General features: G+C 33.5%; 1 protein-coding gene and 1 pseudogene across 1 annotated transcript; one reads left to right on the forward strand and one right to left on the reverse strand.

The window, feature by feature from the left end:
• Positions 1–10,571, reverse strand: part of LOC143572647 (kinesin-like protein KIN-4A) — a 30,885-nt pseudogene extending 20,314 nt beyond the window's left edge.
• Positions 10,572–13,735: 3,164 nt separating this feature from the next.
• Positions 13,736–16,638, forward strand: LOC143573829 (receptor-like protein EIX2). Its single transcript, XM_077058617.1, has one exon. The coding sequence runs from the start codon at positions 13,736–13,738 to the stop codon at positions 16,592–16,594; it is 2,859 nt and encodes a 952-aa protein (XP_076914732.1). The 3' UTR covers positions 16,595–16,638.
• The last annotated feature ends 341 nt before the right edge of the window (positions 16,639–16,979 follow it).

The raw sequence follows: 16,979 nt of genomic DNA on the forward strand, positions 1-16,979 counted from the left end.
GGGAGTCCGTTTCCTTACGCTTCCCTTTGGCCCTATGACGAGGGTTTGCGTCACTATCGGATTCCTCCGAATCATCGTACAAGTGCTCTTCGAATTCATCAGCCTGTTGGAGTGAACGTAAGCGTTCATCCAACTCAGCTTGGAATTCTTTTTGACGTGCTTCTGCCCATGCTTTAACTTCATCGAGTGTTTGGCGGGGGAGCCTCGTTCGTTGTCTCTCTAACTGGGTATCGGTGAATCCCAGTGAGAGATTATTTACTGCACTTGCCCCGGCTTGGGTAACTGGGGTAGTGTTCGTAAATTTTACTGCACTTGCCCCGGTTTGGGTAACCGGGGTAGTGTTCGTAAAAACTGTATAGTTGCCGGTATTCCCCCCAGTAGCTGGGGTTGTGGTTACCGGGGCTTCTTGGTCACTCGTTGGTTTTGGGACCGGAGTACCTTTAACCATCTTTCCAGAAGTTTGAAAAAACTGAAAAAATAAATTAAATTCTAGCTTTTATGCACGGATGGCGCCAATGAAGAAACACTAATAGACCCCGGGCAGATTACGGATAATCTGGGGGTTAAATAGATGTTTCCCACGAGGGGTTAGACCCGGCAAAGATGGTTCTTCTGATAACCTGCAAAACAGACACCGTGAGCTCGTCACTGAGAAGGGGGGGGGTACCTCCTTGTGACCACCTTCCGGCGTGAGAATCAGACTAGATTGCTCTTGAATATAAGTGTATATTAAGAGATTGCTAGAGCAGATATCAGGTATAAGATATAAGATACAAGATAAGATGAGATGATCATACCATTTGGGGTATTTATAGCCGAAGGTAGGTTTCCAAGAAGGTGTAGCCGGCTGAATAGTATTCCTTTTCTACCAACTGTGGCCTACGCACGTGCCATGCTGGTAGTTGGTGGGTAGGCAGCGGCTGACAGTGACCAGGCCTGCTGTGTACTATTCCTTTTCCACCAACTTCAGGCTATGCACGTGGTATGACAGGAGTTGGTGAGTAGGCAGCGGCTAATAGTGACATACAGTACAAGAGCATGCTGCTCGCCATACTGTTGTCAATGAGCTGTCGTATCTCTGGTCAGATCTTTTGCCCATACCTCGTCAGGTACAGTATAAAAGATCCTCCAGTATCGTACGGACTGGCTCATTTGGGCGGGAGTATTCCCCCTCCCGCCTTTGTGCGGGACTGTTCCCGGCTTTGCTCATTCCTTCAGGTGACTACTGAATTATTGAGAGCTAAGTGCCTTGTGCGTGTAGCCTTGCTGCGCGGGTGGCCTTCCCTGATGGCTTGTATCCGCAGCTGCGGTAACAGGCGGAGTACTTCACCATTGGGAGGCATTTCCTGCGGGAACAGCTTGCGTACTGCGCGTAAGGACGTCACGTCTCTGAGCATGGTGGGTCCTGCGGATCCAGTTGGTTTCTGCGCAGACGTTTCTCTTCAAGGTGAGTCATGCGGGTCCAACTGGGCTCTGCTGGGAATTAATGTCGCATGAGACTTGTATAAAAAACGTTACATAACATAACATAATTACCAACATGATTACCAACAGTAACTAAAGTTAGGTAAAATTAATGAATATTGGAACCAAAATTAAAGTACCTTTAACAAGTGCCAGCCCATAAACAGATAGGCAAATTGACAGTAATATTTGATGGAGTACATCAGAACCATACTCTGAAGTCTGAAGTAAAACAGAGGATATTAGCATCTCTTGCTTCCAATCCTTGCATAAATAGTTTTCAGAATCTACACAAGGAAACTAAAATTATACAGAAAAATCACAATAAACAGAGAATTAAGATTAAATATTTCTAAATAGTAGCTCTAAGTCTCGGAATAAAAAAGAAAAATAATAATAATTAAACATAACTAACATGTTATATTGCACTTCGACGATAAACTATAACGTGTGAAAACATTTCATTGTTTAGGTGGAGGAATGATGGGATATATTATGTTCATAGACATGCTTTTGATTTTTACCATATGTTAAGCAAAGTAAATCATCTTGGTTATCGTGTACTTGATGAACATTGACGATTTTTACAAGCAATGTTACATAAATGTTTTCTTTTTATTGCTTGTCGCATATCGATCTTGTTACCACCGGCTGAAAACACAATCTTGTGACAGCAACTTCACTATTTATATATCATCTAGCATTACCTCGATGGTCTCATTTGTAATTAGGCTTCACGCTATGTGCAGTAAAAGGGGCTATTTTGGGTCGGTATTGGGAGGGAACACTGCAATGGGGCGGTATTGGATGGGTGGCCTTCGGACGACCAGTGGTAAGGAGAGGCCGGTGTGGGCCCTCATGCTTTTCACTCTCTCTCTCTCTCTCACATACACCCCCCACATATATTTATATAGGGTAAGGTTAAAATGAAAACCCATTTGAGTTGTGAAAATCCGCGAAAACCTTATGTAACATCGTTTTTTTTTGTTACATGTAATATATATTGTAACATTTAATACAAAACATCGAAACATCAATAAAAAATGTTTTGCTATTTTTTAACATTTTTTACTAATTTTTATATATGTTTTCAAGAGAGGGAAAAAGTTATATTTATATTTACATTTTTTATTCACTTTAATTGTGGACCACAAGATTTAAACATTAATTAAAAACATGTGGTTGAGAATGAGTTTCTAGAGTTTTCACAACTCAAGTGGGTTTTCATTTTATACTTAGCCTATATATATATATATGGGAGGGTTATTTTGAGAACCATGTTGAGTTTTAAGAACTTAAAAACTTTATTCTTGGTCACACATTTAATTAAATTGATTAAACTATGTGGTTGAGATTAAATCTGATTAAAAAGTCAAAATAGGAGAGAGAATAAAGATGCAAGTGATTACATTAATTTTTACGTCCGTTACACATGTGTAAAAGGTCGATTCGGTGCGTAAAAAATTCAGTAATTTTTTTTATGTATATGTAACCTACATATATTACGTATGTGTAAAAAAATTGTTACATTGAGTTTTTACATGTTCTTAAAACTCAAAATGGTTCTCATTTAAAATCTCATATATATATATATATGGATTTTAATTTATTTATTGTAAGAAGATTAATAATTAATATACTTGAGATTTGATGATAAAATTGTTTCACAAATAAATGATATGTTATAATCCGGTTTAAAAGCTATCTGGGTTTGGTGATACACATTACCCGTTTATTTTCTTTATTATAAAGTTGTTTATTAATTATAAATAATATCTTTTTTTAAATAAGATAGGATACTATTTTTTAGTATATTCATATTTTATAGGATTTTCATATCAAATATTAGATAAGATTAATTTTTAATATAATGAGATATTATAACTCATTTAAGAGCTATCTAAGTTTGGTGAGACATTTACCTGTGAAATTTGGGTCAAATGCGTGACAAGCCTTCATTTACAAATAAAGCAATCTGATGGCTTGAGAGAATGGTTGTTTTACATTTTTATATTTATTTTTTGAATTTTAATTTTCTTTATTGTAAGAAAGTTAATAATATACTTAAGGTTTGATGATGAAATGGTTTATTAAATAAATGATATGTTATAACTCGTTTAAAAGCTATCTGGATTTGGTGACCCATGACCCGCTTATCTTTTTTACTATAAAATTGTTTATTAATTATAAATAATATATTTTTCTTTTTAAATTGGATATTAAATTTTAGTATATCCCTATTTTATATGATTTTCATATCAAATAATTGGTAAGATAATTTTTAATTTAATGAGATGTTATAACCCGTTTAAGAGCTATCTGCTTTTGGTAAGATCCATACCCATGAATTTGGGTTAAATCAATGAGAGACCTCCCTTTAAAAATCAAGCAATCTGGTGGGTTCCATAAAAGGGGGGGAGTGACCACATCGCGACACGTAGGATTTTAAGGATTTCATTTATATATATATATATAGATATATATATATATAGGGGAGGGATATTTTAAAAACCATGTTGAGTTGTAAGAACTTAAGAACTCCATTCTAGGCCACACATTTAATTAAATGGATTGGAATATGTGGTTGAGATTAAATCTGGCAAAAAAGTCAAAGTAGGAGAGAGAATAAAGTTGTAAGTGGTTACACTAACTTTTACGTCCGCTACACATGTGTAAAAAGTTGACTCGGTGCGTAAAAAATTCTGTAAATTTTTTACGTGTATGTAACCTACATATATTACGCATGTGTAAAAAAAAATCGTTACACTGAGTTCTTTTGAGTTCTTAAAACTCAAGGGGTTCTCATTTGAAATCTCCCCTATATCGAATTTTTTTTTACACATGCGTAATATATGTAGGTTACATACACGTAAAAAAATTACAGAATATTTTACGCACCGAGTCAACTTTTTACACATGTGTAACGGACGTAAAAGTTAGTGTAACCACTTACAACTTTATTCTCTCTCATACTTTGACTTTTTTGCCAGATTTAATCTCAACAACATATTCCAATCCATTTAATTAAATGTGTGGCCTAGAATGGAGTTTTTAAGTTCTTACAACTCAACATGGTTTTCAAAACATCCCTCCCCTATATATATATATAGGATAAAAACCTTTATAAGTTATAAAAACTTTAGAAACCCATTTTTTGATTCACATTATATCACATCAACCAATTCAATTATTTAATAAATAAATCAAAAAGGGGCTTTAATGTAATTTACGGAGTATCACATGTATTTCTCTTTCTTTCTAATCATATGACACAATTAGATTTTTATTCTCCTATGGTAACAATTTGTAATTACCTTCAAAAGTTAAATTGATTATTTTGAGGGGTTGTTCGAAACCCATTTTCAACATATGGGTTTTATGTTCATATTATGTGATGTGAAGAGAATAAATTATCATGTTTCAAGATTAAAATAATTGTTATAAACTAAAAAAATATGTAAAAATATGTCTACGTATTAAAAAGCACGTAAACTTAATTAAAAAATTGTTAAAGATTTTAAAAACATTTACCTTTTATTGAAAATATGCAACCTTACAATTTTTTTTAACTAAAACCATATTTATTTAAAAAATGTAAAGAGTCTAAAGATGTTTATCTTTTATTGTGCTGCATACAATAAAATATGTAAAGATTATTTTAAACATTTTTTTCAAGTTAAAAATAATATGTAACCCCCACCCCTTTTATGTAAGAAGCACAAAAAAAAGACAAAACATCAAAACTAGTCCTTTATGTTTACACGGTTTTTAATTATTGTACTTTCGCAAACTTAATAACAGAAAACATACCTTATGTTTCGGCTGGTCCTTTTCACTAACGAACGTTAAATTTGTCAGTTCAACCACTTCATGTGCAATGCACATGAGGGTATTTTAGTCATTTTACTCCACTTATAAATTAGAACAATATTAAAAATATAATGCATATATAATCATTTTAAAGAATTATTGTCCTTCATTTCTCTCTCTTCTTTCACTCTCTCTCTCTACACCACCACCAACACCACCACAACCCCCGACGAACATCCACACCACCGGATTGCCACCACCTAAACACCACCCGCAACCAAACAGCCGACAGCCAAACTCCGTTACCCGCGTCTACAATTTTCATCATCGCCACCACACCAGACGAACCGTCGTCACACACCTCACCACCGTCTACCCTGATGAAGGCAGCGACACCGAAGATGATGGCACTAAATCAAATCAGCTCGGCAGATACCATTCACCGAAAAATTGATTATGTTGCTAGAGTGCTCGAAATGGTACTTGGTTTGCCGGGAATGCTTATGTAGGTCTCATTCTATCATTCCCCTAAATTACCATGTCTTGAAATTGTCGTTTCTCGCCGGAAAAAAGTGTATTCGGAACCCTAGTTTTTGGCCCGCAGCGGCGATTGGGTGAAGCGTTGAAATTTAACAATGATTCTGGTTGTGAGCTTGAGTAATGTATTAGGCGGTTCAGTGAGACGGTTGAAATTTAACTTTGATTCTAGTCATAATCTTGACCAAACAGCAGGTGGTGAGCGGTGGCGCCGGTCAGTAGCAGGTGATCTTCTAAATGTATTTAATTTTAAATTTCTAATTATTTTGTAAAGGGTTATGTAAATTTACAATAATGCCCTCATGTGCCTTGCATATCACCGGATTTAACAAGAAAAACTAACTAGGTTAGTGCCAAAGGACATAACGTGATAGAGTTTTTGAGCATAAAGGATGCTTTATGTCATTAAATTTGCAAACGGACAACCATTGAAAAATCGTGCAAATATAAATGACTAGTTTTAATGTTTCATACTAATGTTTCATAGTAAAAAAAATGTTAAATTATTTCAAAATATGCAAACATATTTAAAAAATATGTAATCTTAATTTAAAATTTTGCAAAGATTTTAATTAACAAGCACATGACATATTTTACATACCGAAAAATATGTTAAATTATCTTTATATATTTTAAGTTATTTCTAAATATGTAAACATATTAAGAAAAAACATAAACTTAATTAAAAAAATTGTAAAGAATTAATTAAATATATTAGATTATAGAAATAAAAACCATATAATATAGAAATACAAAGTGACGAAACATTTAGTGGACTTTTAAAATTGTAGAAACATGCTACAAATAAATTAATTAATTAAAGTTCCATCTACATTATAAAAATAAGAATGAGTTAAAATTAAATCTCAATATACATTATAAAAAAAGAAGAATTAAAAAAAATTAATTCTGGATTTGGTTTTATTCAAATTTTTAAAAGCATTTCTCTCTCTTATCTTGGAAGAATGTTTAGATGAAAATTGAAGGTTTTAAAGAAGCAAACGGTGTACCTGATGTAGCTGTATATAAGAGAGAGAAGGACACAAAATGACATTAATATCCTTTTGGTCCTTTACAATACTATTTTAACCAATTTAATATATTTATTTCTCACTTTAAATACCAACCTTAGATGTTATTAGATTAATGGTGATGGAGTTTCTAAAGTTTTATTAAGTGGGGAGGGTTTTCAATATAACCTTTTCTTATATATATACTAGAATAAGTGTCCGCCGTTGTGGCGGGTGTAAAACCCGACCATATAACTCTATTGGGTTTAGTAATTTTTACAATCTTACACTCTCACCATTGATCCTCTCATGATATTTTTTTAACATGAAATGCATCTACTTTTAAAGTCATACATATCCGGGTATCCTAACTAGTAAACTTTTCTCTACACAACCCGAAAATGATGATATGACGACATGCTACACTTAAAACAGAATACAAAAAGCCTTGGAAGTTAATTTAGTTTGGAAGCCATGGCAAAATGCTACAAAATACATGATGAATAGAGAGAATGACCATCTGTTTGAATATACAAGATAAGAACTATCCAGCATGATATCCCTAATGTGTACAACCAGCACTTCAAATCATTAAAGAAAATGATACTTTACTTCATCAGATCACAACAACTGATCCATCAACTCATGTATACTTGGATCAAACCCCTATTGGTGGTGGGCATTGAGCATATGACTAATACTAAGCAACACTAAGTGGTGTTTGTAACAAGCTCACGAGTTTCAATTAATAATAAGTAGAACAAACTCAACATACAGTTTACACTACAGAAGGAAAAAGTAGCTATCTAGTGTCATCATCCAAAAGGCAAAAACTCCTTGATCAACGCTGTCAAAGGCACACATTTTAAATTTAACGCCTTCTCAAACTGCTTGGCAGGCTATAGCTTCACAACATTAAAGATTCGTTTAATGCATAGCCAAAAATTTATTTATTACCTGGCATCTGCGAGAGAATTGAACATACAGTAGAAACTCGATAAATTAATACTCGATTATTTAATAAACTCTCTAAGATAATATTTTTTGCCGGTCCCGACTCGGGGATAGGGTGCTAAATTAATAATTCGCTAAAATTATAAGATAATACATTTTTGATAATTTCTTTAGACCCATATAAAATATAAATTAATAATTCCTTATATATAGCATATTACATGAATGATTTATGAAGGTTTCTTGAAAAATGACTCAATTGTCTTTTGTTTTTTGTTGAAATCAATTTCCCCTTGAATCTCGTCCCTAATTTTCCTTAACATGGTAAGAACTTCTGGTATTGTTTTCTCATAGCTCAACAAGAAATTCTTGCAATTGCTTTAGAGTGAGACTTAGATTATCCTTGTTGTGCTTGCATAATGCTCTTCGAATCTCGTTTGTCATTATTGTTTTTTTCACACCTTTAAGATGGGAAGCCATGTGTGTATGATTTGTTTGTGTTAACCTATTTTGATCTTGTATTTATATATAAAATATTTTTAATGTCCATAAAGTGATATATTGAACACAAGAAGCATAATAAGGTGGGAGATTGAAGGTTTCTTTCAAATTGGGCCGTTCATTTGATATACATGCATTGTATACAATAATTAAGTGAAAGCTTGAAAGGTGTTTGTATACTAAGTATTCTACTATAAATTAATAAAATATTAATTAATATATAAATAAATAATTATTAATTTATCGATTAATTAATAACTCTTTTAATTAATAAATTTTGGTGGTCCCAAGTGTATTATTTTATAGAGTTTCTACTGTATATTGAAGTAAGTTTTTGGCATCAGCCATTGATTGAAACTGATTACACCGACCGCGATTAGCAAACGCACGCGCTCGTTCTTTGGCTTCCGATAGTTGTGTAGCCATGAGCACAAGTGAGTTTGATGAAAGGCTTAGCATGCTCTCCAATGATGCTATTCTTGACATTCTTGCTTCAGGTGACAATGATGAAGCTCTGAATCATATTAACGTGGTCAAAGATTTAGTCAAAGTTAATTTTTGTAACGTTAAGGAAATATTATTAATTGTTTGTACCTAGAGAATCCATTCTTTCCTCTTGGAGGGCTAACTCCATTTGCAGCAAATTCTTCCACTTGTCTAAGAACTGCTAGCTCTTCCACCAGTGCAGCACGAGTGCCAAATTATATACCAAAATTTTAAAAAGTCATCTTTTTCCATATTTTTATCATATATATAATAATCTAGTACACATACACTTGGCTTTGTTTCTCGTATTCATGTCGAACTTCATGAACTTTCACCATAACTTCCACTTCATGATCAAGCCATTGTTGCAGTGATTTCTCGTTGCTCTAAAAAAGTTAAGTTGATTTAATAAAACTGAATTAAAGATTCTTAAATTTAATTAATCTTGGTTATGTGATTAATTACCTGTGCATTTGTTCAGTTTCCATTTCTGGTCACTGCAAAAACAAAAAAAACACGGTCAAGTATTTGATAATGGAAAATAAAGATTTAACTTTTTTAACAAAAAAACATGGCCAAAAACCTGTGTTGTCACGGGTTGACTTTCGGGCCTCAAGTAATTCTTTGAGCCTCTTGGGAGCCATTGCAGCCTCTTCTGTCTTTCTCTGAAGAAACTTTAATGTTATGATTTTATATATCTTTCTTTAGCTGCATTCATATATTAAAAAAGAAGAAACAAATCAATATAAATTAGCAGATAGTCAAATGCATGCCTTCAATAATTCTTTTTCACAAGAGGCTTTCCACTGTCGAAATTGTTCAGCTTCTTGCTTCATTTGATGTTGTAGTTGAACCTACAAGCTCATATAAATTAGCAACAAATATAAAGTAGAGAGTAAGAGTCTAGAAACATAACATTTTTTAATAAGCCAACCTTTTGTGCCTTGATGCATTGTATCTCATTTTGTAACTTTTTAGCTGCTTCATCACTCTTTCGTTTTTGCTTCATAATCAGAACTTGACGGTCTTTTTTCTTCTTTAGATCTTGAATTTGTGACTCGAGTGATTTTAACTTTAGGGAATGTAAATCTTGCAGTTTTTGCCTGTTTGAAGTTGATGAAAGATTTTCAATTTCAGTCTGCAATCGGTCTCTCTTTCTGCATTAATAATCAAGGTAGAAAGCACACATTAAATATTATCATTAAACAATATAACTAATTATGTGTATATATATATTTACCTGTACTTTTCGTTTTTCATCCTCGAGTTCCATTATTTTCTTCCCAAAATGTTGCTTAAGTGTCATTGTATCATATCCACCAAAAAGTTTCATCTCCGACATCACAAGAAATGTGTGTATTAAATTATATTAACTGTTGCTAAATTAGAAACTTATTAAAGAAAAATGTCACACATCTTTTGCTCTAAACGTTTATTCAAAATTCATGTAATTCTTTATCCATGAAGTCCTGTAGCAGAGTGTGCTCCCACTCTTTTGCTGCTGCTTCATCTATAACCGCAGGATCGCCTAGATGTATTTAATTTACAAAAAAAATGTTACTAATTAATACAATAGTTGATAGTTGATGGATAAGTTAAACTTAAATTGGTACCATTTTCGCTCATTTGATAATCAGAAGAATCAACACTTTTTCTTAGCACTTCATTTTCCATGCAAAAAGAATCATCAACCTGTAACAAGCATTTATTAAGTTACATTTACACCAACTCATGTAAAATAATATAAATTAACACACGCATACTTTATTATCATCCATTTCAGAATGATGAATGGCAATGCCTCGGCTTCTATAAGCTTCCGCCCATAAAGAAGCTTAACATTCCTACAAACTTTGACAGAAACTAAAAACCACCCTATTCGTAACTCCTATACTAACAGGTAACAACTTTCTAAAATGAAATGCTCATAACCAGAAAAACAAGTTTCAGCATGCATTTTAGTAGAACTGACCTCATCGTCATCGCCACATACACCGCTGTTACCCACAAGCTTCATCAATCCCGTCCCACAGTTAAAACGATCTCACCTCTTATTCTAAACATCCGAAAATAAATCCGTCAGCACAGATTCATAACCAGGCATTTTTGCATACCGCAGGAAATAATTATTATCAATAAAAAGGTACCGATTCCCAAGCTGAGTATCCCTAATAACATCAAAGTTAAAAGGAAGCAGCTTCATCACCTTCCGCAACCCGCACGCAATATTCGTAATCAAATTCACCGGCGGCATCGCAGCGCCTTCTGAATCCATCATCTTATAATACTTACCATAATTCCGTTCATGAGACGTCAAATTCAAAATCTGCGAAAACAACAGCAATGCAAACTCTCCAATTCAACAACAAAATCAACAATTTCAATCCACTTGCACTAAATCAACAATTAAAAACCCCAAGGTCAAAATTAATATCAGATGAAACAAGTACTAAATCAACAATTCCAATCCAATTCAGCACAAACACAACTTCAATTCAAGAACTAAACCTCTAATCCCAAATCAATTTGCACTAAATAAACAATTTCAATCTGATACAAATCCTAATTCCAGAAACTATTATTATAATCAAAACAACATATAACCATAACAATTCAATCAACTTTTCCAAATCCCTAAAAAAATGGAAAACCAATATAGTAATAATAATCAAATCATGCTCCAATTTCCAGCAGCTGTTCAACATCCGCAGTAACATACTGCCACATCACAGAACAAATCAATCAAAGCAAAGAACCCTTAAATACGAGGAACACTTACCTCCATTGAAGGGAGTGAGAGACGATGAGGAATTGTGAGGGTAAACATTGACCATATTTATAGCATAGAAGAGAAACCGCCCGCCATTTAATTCAACCTTTAGATTGCACAATGATTAATGGGTTTTAATTTTCTGTTGTAATTGAAGGGAATGAAAGAGTCCGAATTGATTGAAGGAATTAATAGGATTCAAGAGCCCTATATGTGAAAGTGTTTGAAGGGTTGGAACGGTTGAAACAATTAATAGCATTCAGGAGCTGAATGTGTTTGAAGGGTTTGAACAGTTATTATTGTTTATTATATTACGCCCATTCATAAAACCGGATAATTCAAGTTATAAAATTATAACTAAAACAAATAATTACATAGCGTATATGAAAAAAATGTATTACATCTATACTTGTATCTATACAATGTGTACATAAATTGATTTTATTTATATTACAAAATGATTTTTCTAAATGAACTTAATAAAAAAAATGCCCGTGCAAATTCTACCCGAGAATGCTTCTTTCTATTGAAAAATTCATTCTCGGTGTCATATATGTATAATTGAAAGAATTTTGGTTATGAGCCATTTCGAAAATAAGATTTATCATACGATAGTAGTTCTAACCACTCAGCCTAAATACAAAAGAGGCGTTATCTTTATTAATATATTTATCAATTTACCACCCATTAAAAGAAAGTAGGATATTGAATTATAGCAATGGATGCTCTTTAATAACTATGTTTTTCTAAGCTACACCACAAAAAAGATTTTGATAAGTTTCAGAGGGCTTCTCGACTTTGTCATAATGACAACATAAAAAGTAACATGTTAACCCATTCAATTTTGTGAATATTTTGTTTCATTTGAGCATAGTTTTACATGACATGCTTCCCATACAACGTTCTGATCACCATTGAAGGAAAAATTAATGTTGATATAAATATTTCATATTTGATAAAATTTAGAAGCATTGATAGGCATGGGGGTGGCATGTTGAAAGTGTTCGTAATCTTTTCTTAAATTTTAATAGTTGAGGGAAAATAGGTAAAATTGCCAAATCTCGAACATTTTGATTATTTCAAAAAATGCCCTTAAAAATAAACTTGAAACCCGAATCATGTTTAAAATTCTAACTTTCATACTTTTGACATTTTAAAGTCAACACTTTGAACCCATAACAAATTCGACGATAAATCTATTTTGCTTTCTCAAACTTTCAAAAATACTCAAAATTTTCATTTTTAACCCGTACCAAATTTTGACCTAAAAGTAGTTAACTTGTACCAAACAACCTATTAACTTTTGACCCATAAAATCAAATTTAACTTCCACAAAAATCCCGAAACAATTTTCATTTGAGAAACATGATTTGTTGTTGATTTTTGGAATTCATCAAGTATTTTGAAATATATAGTAAAATAATATGTTAATATTTATATTTATGAATATATATATATATATATATATATATATATATATATATATATAAATATAGTATAAAGGAAAGTGAATAATTATTGATTTATTAAATATATTAGGGCATATTAGTTTTGGAGGGAAAAAAATTATGAGAATTAACCAAAACATGACAAGTGTCCCATTTATTTTACTTTATTAGAATAGGTAGATAGTATATTATTTATTACAATATCAACCCTAATATAATCCTTCATTTGTAATATTTGTAAACATGTATGTTCTATTCCTATTTTATACTTGAATCCATGCATTAGAAAGTTGCACCGAACGCTTGAAGAACGAACGAGAGGTTGGCAAATTACTTTTTCTGCCAAATTGTTAATTGTCGGTTTTATCCCTAACCTTTAATTGTGAAATGACCATGTTGTCCATCACTTCTCCTTAATAATATAATATATATATATATATATATATTGACGGGAAAGAGATTTTAAACCACAACAAGATATTATAAAAGAGAGTTTTCAAGCCCCTTCGTAATGAACAGCATAAACATATAAAAACTTGATTTTATGAATTTGTGGAATTACAAGATTTGGATATAAAAATTCAGTTAACTCTTAATAATTTTGCAGCCAACTTGTGTTGACTGCAAAACAACCCATAAGTCAAAGTCCACCAATAACTACAAGTATGCGTGTGACCCACGAACTGCTGAAAGAAAATGGAGCAATGACCTGCTATTATTGTATTTTGTGACTCTGAATACCATCTTACTCCAAAATGGAAACCGGTTTTGTTGTCATTTTTACATTCCTTTACTTCTTGCAAAGATTTGGCACAAGCGGCAACACCATGGTTATTAGTTCTTCAAATGTTACATGCATCCAAAGAGAGAGGCACTCTCTTCTTGTATTCAAACAAAGCCTCATAGACAGAAATAATTTTCTGTCTACATGGAGAGGAGTTGAATGCTGTGAATGGCATGGAGTTGGGTGTGACAGTCAAAATGGTCATGTTGTCAAACTTGATCTACGAGCTCCAGTGTCTCCGGACATGATAATGTTCGATGGCACTATACAGCTTGAAGGTACGTTGAGTCATTCATTAAAGAATTTGAAGCATTTGCGTTACTTGGACTTAAGCATGAATGGCTTCTTAGGAAACATTCCTAAATTCTTAGGATCTTTTAAATATTTGGAATACCTTGATTTGTCAAGCACACGTTTTAGAGGAGCAGTTCCTCATCATCTAGGAAATCTCTCAAGGTTGCAATATCTTGATCTCAGGAGAACTTTAGTCATCCATAACACCTATAGCGATCATCAGACCATTCCCGATTATTATTTTGGATCAGCACCAACAGTACATAAAATGGATAATTTGAGATGGGTGACTTCCTTATCGTCATTAACGCACTTAGACTTTTCAGGGATAACAATAGGTGATGATATTGATTGGTTCCATCCAATTAACAGTCTCTCTTCTTTGATTACATTAAACCTGGCAGACTGTGATATCATTATCCCTTCCATTGAATTTGTCAATTTTACATCTCTTGTTTCACTCGACCTCTCTTTAAATTTTATAAATTCAACCATTCCGGTCTGGTTGTCAAACCTTACTGGCCTAATGCAACTAAACCTTCAAGATAATCAATTCCATGGTGAAGTTCCTGGATTTTTTGGAATGTTCGACGCACTTGCTTTCATAAAACTCTCGCGGGATTTCTTTGATACTTTGATACCAGATCATTTATATAATTTGAGCACCCTCATTCATCTGGACCTTTCCGGAAACATGTTTTCTGGACATATTCCCGCAAACCTTGGACTAATCTTGAGTCTAGAAAACCTATATCTTCATTCTAATCAATTGAGTGGGAACATTCCTTTGAGTCTTGGGAAACTTTCAAACCTCAAGAATCTAGATCTCTCCTCCAACTCATTGGTTGGGGTTATTTCCGAAACTCACTTCACCATGCTAAACAATCTAAATAATCTGGTTTTGTCGTCGAATTCGTTAGAGTTTAATTTTAACTCTCTGTGGATCCCTCCCTTCCGACTGCAGGTACTTTATGCAGCTTCATGTAACATCGGACCCCACTTCCCGAATTGGCTTAAAACACAGACAAATCTTCAAAGGATAGATCTTTACAACTCAAGTATCATAGATACAATACCAGAGTGGTTTGAGAGTATTTTGTCTCATATTCTTGAGTTGGATTTGTCAAATAACCAGATCGGTGGCAAAATACCACGAATTCATTTCAACTGTAGTAACCAAACGGAGGGCGGAATCCTGAAATTGAACTCAAACAAATTTGAGGGATCAATAGCAACATTTCCGTCAAATGTGAGATTTTTGGATCTCTCAGATAACTTACTATCGGGAAATGTTCCGCAAACGGATGGAACAATGAACCCAAGCCTGAAAGTGGTTAATCTCTCGAAAAACCGCTTTGCAGGAAGGATTCCATTACACTTATGCAAGGTTCTTAGCATCCAAATTTTGGATTTATCACAAAATAACTTTTCAAGATGGCTTCCTAGATGCTTAGGAAAGTTAATTAATTTGTATGTGATAGATCTTGGAAATAACAACATAAGCGGTGGTGTTCCAAGTTCATTGGGTTATGTAAAGTATTTATACTCGTTGCACTTGCAAAACAACAGATTTGAGGGGAATATTCCGGCATCCTTACAAAAGTTGACTGAATTGGTCACTCTAGATATAGGGAACAATTTGTTCATGGGTACTATCCCATTCTGGATTGGAGAAAAGCTATCTAAGCTTAAACTTTTGAATCTTCAGTTGAATAAGTTTACAGGCAAGATTCCGCTACGACTTTGTCAACTCAAAGCTCTCCGATTTTTAAACTTGGCACACAATAACATTACAGGGAAAATCCCTCGTTGCTTTGGAAAGTTACGAGGTATGATCAAGACTTCTGCTGACGACACTTTCATTATAGATTACGAAGAAAATATTTTGACTTCCATGAAGGGAATGTTGTTGTTGTACACCAAAACAATACAGTTTCTTTCGACCTTAGACCTCTCAAACAACAAAATTGTCAGAGAAATTCCTGAAGCTCTAATGTACCTTGTGGGGTTGAAGAATTTGAATCTTTCGGGAAACCTTCTAAAAGGACAAATCCCAATGAGGATTGGAAATCTAAAGCAACTGGAATCTTTAGATTTGTCTATGAACAATTTATCAGGTCGGATTCCCCAGAGTTTGACTATATTGCACTTTCTAAGCTTCTTCAACCTGTCATTCAATAACCTATCTGGCCCAATTCCAGTTGGAAATCAGCTCCAGACTCTAAGTGATGTGTCTATGTATGAAGGGAACAATGGATTATGTGGCCCTCCAGTTTCGAGGAGTTGCAATGAAAATGGGGTAGCAGATCACAATCATGCTAGTGAGGATGAAGGTCAAGATGCTAGCGTAGACGTGTGGTTTTATGTTGGAATGGGCCCAGGGTTTGTTGTAGGATTCATGGGACTACTTGGGAGTTTGCGCTTTTTCACGAGCCGGAGGTTGGCTTACTTTGAGACTCTTGAAAAAGTTTACAATTGGCTAAGGAAATCTATTCTACTGAATCTTGCTGGCCTGAGGAGGAAAGTTTTCGAATGAGGTAAGTTCCCAAACAACAGTTCATGTAATCGTCAAAATAAGAAATAACAAATAAAACTGTTGTACAAGTGCATTTATGTTATTACTCAAAATTCCCGTGTTTACAAATTTGAAAGGAAAATAGATTCAAGTCTTGTTTCGTTGGTTTAATACAAATAAATTTATATTAAATCTATGCTACTGCCATTGATGTGTTATAAAGGCAAATCAGGCATAATACTAAAGTTTTGATGTGGGCCTGTGTTAAATTTGTCATTTTTTTTACAACATACTAGCACGGCACTGCAAGCAAGAACATCTACTTTAACCTCATTTACAGTTTTTGTAAGCTTTTCAAATTTATCTTCTTCCTGGTTAACAAGTAATATTATAGACAATGATGTTT

This window comes from Bidens hawaiensis, unplaced genomic scaffold (genome assembly GCF_021521415.1).
Source record: "Bidens hawaiensis isolate Kalapana, Puna unplaced genomic scaffold, B.hawaiensis_p1.1 tig00001382_1, whole genome shotgun sequence".
NCBI classification, from domain to species: domain Eukaryota; kingdom Viridiplantae; phylum Streptophyta; class Magnoliopsida; order Asterales; family Asteraceae; genus Bidens; species Bidens hawaiensis.

Bases quoted from the DNA above. Each gene is read 5' to 3' on its own strand.
- LOC143573829 (XM_077058617.1), top strand. From the start codon at position 13,736: ATGGAAACCGGTTTTGTTGTCATTTTTACATTCCTTTACTTCTTGCAA.